This window comes from Procambarus clarkii, chromosome 65, assembly GCF_040958095.1.
Source record: "Procambarus clarkii isolate CNS0578487 chromosome 65, FALCON_Pclarkii_2.0, whole genome shotgun sequence".
Classification (NCBI taxonomy): Eukaryota; Metazoa; Arthropoda; class Malacostraca; order Decapoda; family Cambaridae; genus Procambarus; species Procambarus clarkii.
The window spans coordinates 13,664,808-13,678,482 of NC_091214.1; the positions used below are offsets into that span (position 1 = coordinate 13,664,808).

The 13,675-nt window shown below is 42.1% G+C and overlaps 1 protein-coding gene across 1 annotated transcript in view; it reads left to right on the top strand.

Moving 5' to 3' along the window:
- The first annotated feature begins 298 nt into the window (after positions 1–298).
- The window catches only part of LOC138354986 (glutamate receptor-like), a 36,972-nt gene continuing 23,595 nt past the window's right edge, over positions 299–13,675 (top strand). The window contains exons 1-3 of the mRNA XM_069309690.1: positions 299–310; positions 755–921; positions 3,512–3,726. Of these exons, the coding sequence (XP_069165791.1) occupies positions 299–310; positions 755–921; positions 3,512–3,726 (394 nt within the window). The remainder of the gene's footprint in view (positions 311–754; positions 922–3,511; positions 3,727–13,675) is intronic.

Genomic DNA, 13,675 nt, shown 5'->3' on the forward strand with positions numbered 1-13,675 from the left:
TGAGCAATTGTTCACTTTCGTAACACTGCGCTCCATGTAACACTGCACTTAACACTGACACAAAAAGGGGAAATCTATACAAGGGGATTGCAATAATTACTTGAAGAATTCTATCAAACTTTTGCCAATTATGTTACAGCCTGCTTGAGACAGTAACCGGGTTCTTTCTCCGAATGTGCCTTAGGGCCTCTTTTACTATTCTCCCACCCAAAGTCAATGGTAAGTTCTCAACAATTGGCTATAGCAAGAAATAATGCAAGGAATAAGGGGGTAAACAAGACGCAATTTCACCTTCACAATGGAGAAATTGGTAATTTGCAGTAAATACTTGTTGCTTGACTAAAAAGTACATGTTCTGTTTCACTGAGAAAGAGGGTGGTCCTTTATTTACTCTACTGATGCCTATTTATTCATCGTTCCTCTAGACATGAACCATATCTTAGTTAGTATCACAATAATAATGTATATCTTGATTCAACCTAGTAAGCAATTGAAAGGCAAACAGTACTCTTTAGCCTATTACATATAATGCTTCACAGACGATGTTTACCCTATCAGAGAAGTCACAGGCAGCCAAAGCACTTACTCATGTCAGTAAACCTGATTAAGTTTTCCAGAGAAGGCAGTATTGAAGAGTGCTGCAACCTCTGCTTAGTTTGTGCACTATTTATATTAGGCAAACTTGGAATATTGGACTAGGAGTCATAGTAAATGAGCTTGGCTAATTTAATGACTGCAATATTGAAGGTTTCAGTGTGAGCGTGTGAGGGATGGCGGGTGGGGGTCGCAAGTGCAGGGTGAATGGGGCGGCATGGTGGGGGAGCTGGTGCGTGGCGAGGCAGACATCGCCATCGCCGCCCTCGACATCACTCACAAGCGCAGCACCGCTGTCGACTTCCTTCTTGGTTTTCTCTACTCTAAGTACGCTTGCGGTTACATTTATTTGCTATTATAAATTTGATCCGAGCTTGTATTGAACTTGTTGTTGCTTAAATATTTCAGGCCTATTTTTCCAGAAAGAAGTGGCAAATCACCCATTCCATAATGATCACTACTTATATTAAGTTTGAAGTAATTCTAATTCACAGCAATATGTTTGCAACAGTTAGACATTGGCTTACAATTAATAGACCAATGAGCAATTATATGTGTGAACGATGTTGTTACGGCCACTATGGACCAGTAACCGGGTCTCTGATGGATGAACCTCGTTTATAGTCCCCGACCCCAAGTTGGTAGTACACTTTCAAGAAATGGTTGTATAGTGCAATAGAATAAGGGGAAATTGAAAATACACACAGTTCCCTTCACCAATATATTTATAGTTGCACCGTTAAATATCTTAAATAAAACTGACTATTACCACAATTATTTACAATAGTGTCACGTTCACACAGGACACCAAAAGTGCACACATGCAGTGTTCACCAACCCCAGAGTTTTCACCATTCAGTACCTTGTCCACTCGTATTGGAAAACACTGGCGCGTTCACCTTTTATGTGGGCCAGCCCACCGACACAGTATCACAAGGTGCCTATACCCAACTATCACCAGCCACTCCCTGGCAGAGGATTTCTGTCACACGCTGATCGGGGTCAAAACAACCAGATACAGGGTAGCTAACCCCTGGCAGAAGCCTCTAGCGACCGGCTAGCAGCACTTCACAACATGCACCTCACTGTTGTCTGTTACTCTCCTAAGCCAATCCCGGGGTATGCCGATCTCTTCCAACACTGTGTAAATCAGCATCTAACACACTGCTCAGATCGGCGGAGGCTTACTTAGTCTTCTTCCAGAACCAAACTGAGAGTACGTGGACTGCCCAAGGTAACCTGCCTTTCTCAGTACGACTGCTTCCACACGTCACCTCTGTGGACATAAAACGTCATCATTTACATGGATGGTACCATGAGGTAACACTCATTTACCTGGGAGTTGACATTATGCTCCGTAGCACAATCTAGGTGGCGCTGATCTTGATACGTCCACCACCAAAGGTCATCCACAACGACCTCTTTGTCTGACCAAGGCAGGAAATAGGAGCCATTGTCACTGCTACGCCACCACCAATTGATGGCATTGTCCACGTAGTGTCCAATATCAGAGGGTTGGAGTGCAGGCCCATAGGTGGCGCTGGAATTGCCACTCTACAATCCGACGAAGGAGACGAGACCCTTAACAGATGTGAACCCTTTACCCTTACGAAGTGTGGATTCACTAGAAAAGACTAGTGTTGCTAGTCGATGCTACAGCTCTCAAGAGCTCTGAAAGTTACCTCGGCGACAAAGACATGTGCTTGTGTGCAAAAAAAGTTCATATAAGCATAAGTCGCTGCACAATTTGGCAGGCAATTTAGAACACTGATTTTCAAGGTGTTAATTATAATAAATTTACTTTAACATGCTAACCATTAGGAACGAACAATTGTTTCAGCCATTTGTGTAACCAATTCATAATTTTAAAACACATCGAAAAATAATAATTTTGTGAGTCTCTTTCTTCAAAGGAAGAGCTAAAAATATGAAAAAAAAAGATTTAAAGCAAATTTGATATGTTTTCTTGGCTATATACCATAAATTAATAATAAAAACCAGATATTTATATAGCAGATACTTAAATTTAGAGAGAAACATTTCCGAAAATTTATTATCTTTTTTATTGGGCTCTTGAGAGTGTAGATAAATGGTTCAATTACAAAAAAAAATGATTGAAAAATGTCTGAAACAATTTTATAACTTATATATTAATGTAAATTATAATACCAATAATGTTATAATTCTTCAAATTAGTTCATTTTTATGCAGACCATGAGCTACAATAACGTGGCTGAACATATGATAACGAAACTACACATCAGAAAGTGAAGAAACTGCAACGTTTCGATCCGTCCTGGACCTCGAATTGATAATGGTCCAGGATGAACCAAAACTTTGTTGTTTCTTCCCTTTCTAACGTTTGCTTCATCAGTTACTTTTTATGTATGCAGACGAGGAGTCACAATAACGTTACTGAAATATTTTTACTAAACCACACACTAGAAAGTGAAACGACAACGACGTTTCGGTCCGTCCTGGACCAATCGACTTGAGAATGGTCCAGGACGGACCGAAACGTCGTCGTCCCTTCATTTTCTAGTGTGTGGTTTGGTCAACACATTTTATGTATAATAACGAATGTAATCATCTTATTAGGTAATAAGAGAATGATATCAAAGCTCGGTAATAAATGGAGATTTATAAACTGAACCTAATTTCCATGTATCTCCATTGTAAAACCTCAACTGACAAAAGCCATATGCTCCTGTGTAGGTAAAACCTCATAAATCATTAAACGAAAGCTGCCCTTCATTTGGATTATAATATCTTTCTGTAGAAAGTTTCCTTCTTTATCTCATAAAGACCATTATGTGTAAATAAATAAAAACAATATTATCACTAAAGTTATATAATAGACGGCAATAAAATTCTAAAGTTTTTCACATGCAGTGTTTTATTAGTGTTTTGCTGTTAGATACCAACTGGTGATGCGTCGCCCGTCAAGCAGTGACTATGTGTGGACAGCGTACACCAAACAGATGGAGAACAGGGCATGGGCAGCGATGGGGGCGGTGGTGGTGCTCTCGCTGCTGGTCACGACCCTGGTGGTAATCTGCTCCGGCCGACGGGGACACCACATCTCCCTCTCTGATACACTCATCACAGTCTTGGGATTCCTGATGGGTCAAGGTACTGTTACGATTATCGTCACGTTCATACATTTCCCAAGAGTTATTACTGACTCGTTCATCAAGAGTTATTTTGCTTATCTTATGTACTGTACATACTTGATGGCCCAGATTTTATTTCAATTCAAACAGGAAGTGTGAGAGTTGCACGGTTTTGGAGAAATTTAGATTTTAAGGAATTCTTAGGGGGGGGCTACATGTTAAAAAAAAAAAAGCTGTTGCGGTGCTGAGGATTTCAGTCTATTCAAATCGGTCTCGAAGAGCATCCTTTGATATCTTTGAGATTATCTTTTATGTCTTTGAGATTATCTTTGATGTCTCTGAATGTATTTTTGATGTCTTTGAGTGTATTCTTGATGTCTCAAAGAGTATCTTTGAAGCCTAACAATGTCTTAGAATGTTTCCTTTGATATTTGACGAATATATAAGTGAGGAAACTTTGTAAAGAAGTTACCTGCTTGATGGGGTTCTGGGAGTTCTGCTCCCTAAGCCCGGCCCTGGGCCAGGCTTGACTTAGGTTACATAGTTACCCACAATAATTTAATACCTTTACGAAAGAGTACTGTTAGTTGAGAAATAATGTAAAAATGATTCCTTAAACTATTTTTCATGTGTATTCTTAATTAACATATGACATGAAAATAAAGTCTTTATAAACTTTATACTGCATAAAGAGTAATGCTAGTTATGAAAAGATGTAAAGACGTTATTATAAATTATTTACAGTATCACGAATTGTAATGCTGGTTAAGAAACGTTAAGAAAAGATTGTGTTATTAAATTTGTTACTGCATAAAGCATAGTTGGTTTAAGAACAGTGTTAGTAAGAAATATTAAGTTGATGGAGATAAATACATTGACAGATTTACAAATAAATTTCGGTAAATGACTAAATAAATACTGTGTAATATTTTTTTAAATAACAATATATATGTAATTTGTAAATAAATAAATTAATCATTTGTAACTAGAATAAATAAATAATTTGTAACTAGAATAAATAATTTGTAATAATTAATTTGTTGAGAAATAGTATTGGTGTTGATAATATGTAACAAGGAACTAGTTACTGTATAAAGATGTAATTGTACATTTTGTTTAAAGGAATACGAAGAACATTTAAGAGAATGCAAACAAAACAGATAACATGAATTGAACTTGTAAAGAATATGCTGTAAACAAGGGCGCCTGACTGCTGAGTGGACAGCACTTCAGATTCGTAGTCCTGAGGTTCCGGGTTTGATCCCCGGTGGAGGTGGTGACAAATGGGCAAAATGTTTGTTTTGCCCTAATGCTCCTGTTACCTAGCAGTAAATAGGTACCTGGGAGTTAGACAGCTGCTACGGGCTGGTTCCTGGGGGTGTGTAACAAAAAAGAGGCCTGGTCGAGGACCGAGCCGTGGGGACGCTAAGCCCCGAAATTATCTCAAGATAATCCTCAAGATAACATGAATAACGTGTAACAAGTTGTGCAGAGAACATGTAAGAACATTCTGAAAACATGGAGAATATGAAAAAACACAACGAATATGCGAAGAACATCGATTGAACTTGCAGAGAATATGCTGAGAACATGAATGACGTTAAACAAGTTGTGCAGAAAACATGTAAGGCCATGTATGAACATTCTGAGAACATGGAAGGAACATATAATGTGTGCAAAGATCATGCGGTGAAAATTTGCAGAACATGGTGAGAACATACAGATGAACACGCAAAGAGTGCAGAGATGTTACGTATTTACACTCGAGTATTGACAAAATACAGTAAGATGCATGGTAATATCTGTTTTACAAGAAATATTGTTTCATGAGACAAAGTCTCACAGATAATAACCGAACATTATAGAGTTATAGACGTAGAACGGATAAAACGAGAGATGTAAAAATAAATTCTAATTCAAATTCTTGTAGGGTAAAGTTGAGATGGGATTTGGGGAGGGAGGAGGTTAAGGAGTAGTTGGGGAAGGGGTTGAGATTTGGGGGAAGTAGGTGGTGAGGGATGGGGAAGATAAGAGAGCGGGGAGCTGTGGAGTGAGGGAGGAGATAAGCGAGCAGGCTGGCGTGGGTGTTATGATGATTATAAGGAGGAGGCAGGTGTGTTGGGGGGTGAGGTTTTCTTTTCTTGTTACATCTGAAATAAGACTCCTAATAAATATATTCTCTGAAAATGAGCTTCATTTGACCTTAACTTTACTCCTGAATGGGTAAAGCTTAGCGTGTATATTTTATTAATAATTGTTTAACAAACTCCTAATGAACATATTCTCTGAAAATGATCATGATGCGATTTTACTAAAAACACCTTCGGAACTCCTTTTTAAGGTTCTTACAATTTTAAGGGGGGTAGCTTAGCGGTAAATTTGGCCCAAAACCAATATTTACAACTTAGCTGCTATTACCACTAATTGTGTTGTAGTAGCTTAGACAAAGTCTGGAGCTGAGCAAAGAGCTGAGTGAGGCCGGGGGGTAGAGAGCTCGGATGTGGGTGGAGTGCATAGAGCAGAGCTCTGAATGCGGGCTGGGTCGAAGAGCTCGAATGCGGCATGGGTCGAAGAGCTCAAATGCGGCCTGGGTCGAAGAGCTCGAATACGGGAAGAGAGCGTGGAAACTTGATGCAGCTGGAATCTGGCTGTCTGCTCAGTAGTGAGGCCGAAGCGTCTTGTGATGGTAAAACTGGACACATGGGGTGTTACACTCTTGCTGGTAAATTTTTATAGGTGTTGATTATCTGCGGTATTTCTCAAGTAACTGCACTGAACCACTTTTGGAATTTAGACTGATGATGTTTCACTGAAGAGGACATATATTACAAGCTTCTCTTCACCTTGGACAAACTGACCGACATTTAGTAGGTTACGTATCGGTTAGCCTAATTGATCCTGTACCCTTGGGGAGAGATTTTAATTGTAATAAACTGTACACTTGGGAATTGTTAGGGGACCTCGAATTAGTGGAGAACTTCACGGAAAGTGAAACACTTAGAGAGGTTTTGTAGAATTAACAGACCCATCACATTATCTGTACATAAACTAAGGAAAATATGGAGTAAGTATAGTACTACTTAATATAGCTGCTTCACCCGAAATACGGACAATAATAATAATAATAATAATAATAATAATAATAATAATAATAATAATAAATGAACAAATTCACAAATGCATTGACAAGGATTCGAACCTATGTGTTGGATGTTCCCAACTGTACCACGACACAGAAAAATTTCAACCTTCAGTGCTACTGCCCCCCCCCCCCCCATTCCTCACGAAGATCCCGAGGCTTCCACTGAAGTCTAGCCGGGGTTTCACACAATTCTCCGATGTGCCCGGGCTCAAGTCAACCAAATAGTTCTACCTCTGATGCCCCTATTTCAATACACAGACAAATCACAATATCGTGATATACAAATGAACAAATTCACAAGGGCCTTGATGAGTATTCAAACCTAATCAAGGTTAGAATCCTAGAATTCGATCCTAGGTTCGAATCCTCATCAAGGCCTTTGTGAATTTGTTCATTGATTTATCACGTTATTGTGATTTATCTGTGTAATAATAAAAATAAAAATAATAATAATAATAATAATATTAATAATAATAATTAAAAATACTAATAGAGTATTAAAACCTAGGTTTTGAGATTTAACCTACATCTTTTGTCACGGTACATTATACAATGTTCTGAACATGATTCTAGGAGCATGCGTTTATGTCTGGCTGACACACTTGGTGTTTATCAATAGACGTCGTCGTGATTATGCTCCCCAGATCCCGCAGCTGGACACCCCATATGAATACTGTCAAGCAGTATCCTTCCCAGTGATAGCAGCCACATAGTGAGAACCGACGATTTAAATGCAATCTCAGGACACAATATATTCTTTCACGAGCAAAGATCACGTTCACTCCAAAACATATATTACTTACGGGCTATTCATGCCCGTGCCACTTCTTGGGTGGCTTAATTTTCATCACTCAATCATAAATGCTCCCCAGGAACTAGCCAAGGAATGTCAGCGTTTCAGAAAAATAACCAATTATCCAGTTTTCTGGGAACGGTGGGCAGGGGTTCGTGGACTTATTGTTTCCACTCTGAACACCACAATCTGTGCATATAAGAAGTAATAAGATTAGTGAACTTTGCTTCCTCAAGAATAATTTTACGGTTAATCGGATATATTTTACTAAATGATTTCTTGCCCCATATTGTCTCTATAGAATCTATAATTTCTTCTCTTATTAGGCGGTTCTCTTCTATATTTGAACAGTTATGCATTTTTTCTATTATTAAAATCTTTTCTACGATTAAAATCCCAGCAATAGTTAGTAATGACATTATTCTTATATAATTTTGTTATTTTTTTGTGGGTGTGTTCTTCAGCTCTTTGCAATAAAACACGACCAGTTTCTCCAACAAATGATGAATGGAATCATTACAATTTATTACATAACTTACCTTGAGGTTACCTTACCTGGAGATGGTTTCGGGGCTTAGCGTCCCCGCGTCCCGGTCCTCAATCAGGCCTCCTCGTTGCTAAACTGGACAACCAGGCTGTTAGACGCAGCTGCTCGCAGCCTGACGTATGAGTCACAGCCTGGTTGATCAGGTATCCTTTGGAGGTGTTTATCCAGTTCTCTCCTGAACACTGTAAAAGGTCGGCCAGTTATGCCCCTTATGTGTAGTGGAAGCGTGTTGAACAGTCTCGGGTCTCTGATGGTGATAGAGTTCTCTCTCTCAGAGTACCTATTACACCTCTGCTCTTTAACAAGGGTATTCTGCACATTCTGCCATACCTTCTGATCTCATGTGGTGTTATTTCTGTGTGCAGGTTTGGGACCAACCCCCCTCTACTATTTTCCACGTGTAAAATATTATGTATCTCTCGCACCTACACTCAAGACAGTCATTACCTACACCGTTCTTATTATTATCATTACTACCATTATTAATGCTACCATAAAGTAATGCTAGTGTCTTCTCACAGTCATAATAAAATAGAATAAAAACTACACACACACATGCAAACACACACACACACACACACACACACACACACACACACACACACACACACACACACACACACACACACACACACACACACACACACACACACACACACACACACACACACATACACACACACACACACACACAGGTGGAAACTTAGTACCCAAATGAGCCGCAGAGACGTTAGAAAGAATTTTTTTTCAGTGTCAGAGTAGTTAATAAATGGAATGCACTAGGCAGTGATGTGGTGGAGGCTGGCTCCATACACAGTTTCAATTGTAGATATGATAGAGCCCAGTAGGCTCAGGAATCTGTACACCAGTTGATTGACAGTTGAGAGGCGGGACCAAAGAGCCAAAGCTCAACCCCCGCAAGCACAATTAGGTGAGTACAATTAGGTGAGTACACACACACACACACACACACACTGGAGAGCAGAGAAAGATACCAGAATGTCAGGATGAGAAAAGAGGCAGAAAGACAATACAAAAATGACATCGCAAGCAAGGCAAAGACTCAGCCTAAATTGTTGCATAGCCACATCAGGAGAAAAACAACAGTAAAGGAACAGGTTATGAAATTAAGGATAGGGGCGGAAGGATTCACTACAAATGACAAAGAAGTGTGTGAGGAATTGAATAAGAAATTCCAGGAGGTCTTCACCTTAGAGAAAGGACAAATTCCAGAGGTAAGTGTGGGAATAGCTAACCAGGAACCACTGGAAGAGTTTGAGATTACCAGCAGGGAAGTAAGGAAGTGTTTACTAGAGTTGGATGTGACAAAGGCTATAGGCCCAGATGGAATCTCCCCTTGGGTTCTAAAGGAAGGAGCAGGAGAACTGTGCCTACCACTCTCCATAGTGTATAACAAATGCAACAGGGGAACTGCCAGATATTTGGAAAGCAGCTAACGTAGTCCCGATATACAAGGAAGGGGATAGACAGGAGGCACTGAACTACAGGCCTGTGTCCCTAACCTGCATACCATGCAAGATGATGGAGAAGATTGTGCGAAAAAAACTAGTGGAGCATCTGGAGCGTAGGAACTTTGTAACACAGCATCAACATGGTTTCAGGGATGGCAGGTCCTGCCTCACAGGGTAACTTGAATTCTACGACCAGGCAACAAAAATAAGGCAAGAAAGAGACTGCATACTGGGTGGGCAGACTGCATATTTTTGGACTGTCAGAAAGCCTTTGATACAGTGCCACACAAGAGGCTAGTGCGAAAGTTGGAGACGCAGGCTGGAGTGAAAGGGAAGGCACTCCGGTGGATAGAGGAGTACCTAAGCAACAGGAGACAACGAGTCTGTGTGAGGAGTGAGGTCTCAGATTGGCGAGACGTTACAAGTGGAGTCCCGCAAGGGTCAGTCCTTGGACCTATACTGTTTCTGGTATATGTAAATGATCTCCCAGAGGGTATAGATTCGTTCCTCTCAATGTTTGCTGACGATGCAAAAAATATGAGGAGGATTGAAACAGAGGATGATAGTAAGAGGCTACAAGATGACCTAGATAGACTGAGTGAATGGTCCAACAAATGGCTGTTGAAGTTCAACCTGAGTAAATGCAAAGTAATGAAACTAAGCAGTGGAAACAGGAGGCCAGACACAGGATACAGAATAGGAGATGAAGTACTTAATGAAACAGAAAGAGAGAAAGATGTAGGAGTTGATATCACACCAAACCTGTCTCCTGAAGCCCACATAAAGAGAATAACGTATGCGGCATATGCGAGGCTGGCTAACATCAGAATGGCGTTCAGGAACCTGTGTAAGGAATCATTCAGAATCTTGTACACAACATATGTAAGACCAATCCTAGAGTATGCGGCCCCAGCATGGAGCCCGTACCTTGTCAAGCACAAGACGAAGCTGGAAAAAGTCCAAAGGTATGCTACTAGACTAGTCCCAGAACTAAGAGGCATGAGTTATGAGGAAAGGCTGCGGGAAATGCACCTTACGACACAGGAAGGCAGAAGAGTAAGGGGGAACATGATCACAACCTACAAAATCCTCAGGGGAATCGACCGGGTAAACAAGGATGAACTATTCAACACTGGAGGGACGCGAACAAGTGGACACAGGTGGAAGCTGAGTACCCAAATGAGCCACAGAGACATTAGAAAGAACTTTTTCAGTGTCAGAGTAGTTAGTAAATGGAATGCACTAGGAAGTGATGTGGTGGAGGCTGACTCCATACACAGTTTCAAATGTAGATATGATAGAGCCCAGTAGACTCAGGAATCTGTACACCAGTTGATTGACGGTTGAGAGGCGGGACCAAAGAGCCAGAGCTCAACCCCCGCAAGCACAATTAGGTGAGTACACACACACACACACACACACACAAATACACACACACACACACACACACACACACACACACACATACACACACACACACACACACACACACACACACACACACACACACACACACACACACACACATACAGTAGGCCGGGAGACGATAGAAGACACACACGATTAGTGAGGTCCGCGGAAATTCGTCAATTTCTCGGGACATTGAAGGAGTATAGAGGCTAGATCATAGTATTTGGCCTCTCGCAGTGTGTAGCTAGCAGGGTGCAACATAGCATAGTCATATCGCTAGCGATAGTGCGAAGATTTGGTGAAGAAACCAAAGTGGAGCTAGTGGCATCACCGGTGCATGTAGGTGTGCTACCTGACCGGGTGGGACGCCCCGCCGTGGAACTACCTGATTGTGCTGTTGAGTGGTGACTGTGATCAGTGGTACAGTGAATTAGTGAACTGTCACACAACGATACAGTGACTGACTCCAGAGCTTTGTGTAGACAGAGAAGAACCGACCTCATCAATCTACCAGCACTTAGTGAATCACCTAGTGGGAGACAATGATGGATAACCATCGTCACCATACATCGTCCTTACTCATCTGGTTGTGTGAGCAGGAGGAGACTGGTATGTACCCCCTCTCTGGTCAATTAATCAGTTGTACAGATTGAGGTAAAATATTATCAAATTCTTGTTCAGGATATCATATATATTTAAAAATCTCAGGGTGGCTCATTTGGTTAGAGGTAACGTATAAGGGATATCTTGACACATACACGCACGTCCGCCCACGTACGTATACACGCACACAAGTGTGCACACGCTAAAACACACACACACACACGCACACACGTGCACACACACACACACACACACACACACACACACACACACACACACACACACACACACACACACACACACACACACACACACACACACACATACACACACACACACACAATCGTTCAGTCAGGGGAAAAGGCATTAACACCTGGGATCAGGACCTTACTATCCCCCCCCTTGACACCCCCATCTGACCTGACCTGACCTGGTCGCCATCTCCACCCCCCCCCACCCCCAGTCCCCAGCATCGCCCATACACACACTCTTCCCCTCCCCACTCTCTCCCTCTCCCACTCCCTCTCTCCCACTCTCTCTCTCTCCCACTCTCTATCTCTCCCACTCTCTCTCTCTCCCACTCTCTATCTCTCCCACTCTCTCTCTCCCACTATCTCTCCCACTATCTCCTGCTCTCTCTCGCTCTCTCTCTCTCTCTCTCTCTCTCTCTCTCTCTCTCTCTCTCTCTCTCTCTCTCTCTCTCTCTCTCTCTCTCTCTCTCTCTCTCTCTCTCTCTCTCTCTCTCCCTCTCTTTCCTTCCCCCTCCCTCTCTGCCCCCCCCCACACACACACACACACCTGTTACAGGGCCTCGTAGCCTGGTGGATAGCGCGCAGGACTCGTAATTCTGTGGCGCGGGTTCGATTCCCGCACGAGGCAGAAACAAATGGGCAAAGTTTCTTTCACCCTGAATGTCCCTGTTACCTAGCAGTAAATAGGTACCTGGGAGTTAGTCAGCTGTCACGGGCTGCTTCCTGGGGTGTGTGTGTGTGTGTGGTGTGGGGAAAAAAAAAAAGTAGTTAGTAAACAGTTGATTGACAGTTGAGAGGCGGGCCGAAAGAGCAAATCTCAACCCCTGCAAAAACACAACTAGTAAACAACTAGTAAACACACCTCCCCCCCTCTCTCCCTCACCCGCTCTCTCCCTCACCCGCTCTCTCCCTCTCCATCTCTCTCCCTCTCCTCTCTCTCCCTCTCTCCCTCCCGCCTCTCTCTCCATCTCCTCCCCCCCTCCCCTTCTACTTTCTTCTCACTTCAGTGGAAGGGTCGGAAAAATTTATCTCTCCCTTTATCACTCCCTTTCTCTCTCTCTCTTTCTCTCTCTCTCTCTCCCTCCCCCATCCCGCTCTGCCCTCCTGACAAATCCTATCACGGCACAACTATAGGAACACGGTCAAGCATGGCAGCCAGAGGGACCAGGGGAACAGGGAAGAGCCAAGATGACGAAATGAAGGAAATATTCGCCCAGTTTCTGGAGGACATCAAGAGTGAGATGCAAGAAATGATGCAGGAAATGAAGAACGAAATAAGCAACCTGAAAAAGAGAGCTGACAGCAGCAAAGGAGGAGATTAGAGCCCTCAAAGAGAATGGTATCGAGACTGAGAATCAGAAAACCATCTAGGGAGAAGGTGGTAATAGTTTTTTTGATGAGAATGCCACAATAAAAGCAACATTTGCGGAAATAAAAAAAAAAATAACTCTGAAGTAATGACTGCAGTGATGGAGGTGGCCATGAAAGCAGCCACCTCACAGGAGGTGGCACGCTCCACTAGCCAACTGCTGGAAAGGAACAGATCAGTGGTTGCTGTGGGTATTAAAGAGCAGGAAGGCTCTAATAGGACAGAGTGGAATGACAAGGACAAAGCAGCTGTGAATGAAGTACTAAAGGCACTAGACATGGAAGGGGCTGAGCATAGCATTGAGAAGGTTTTCAGGCTAGATTGGTACAACAAAGACCGAGACCGAATGATAAAGATAGTGTTTGCAAACGACAGCACAAA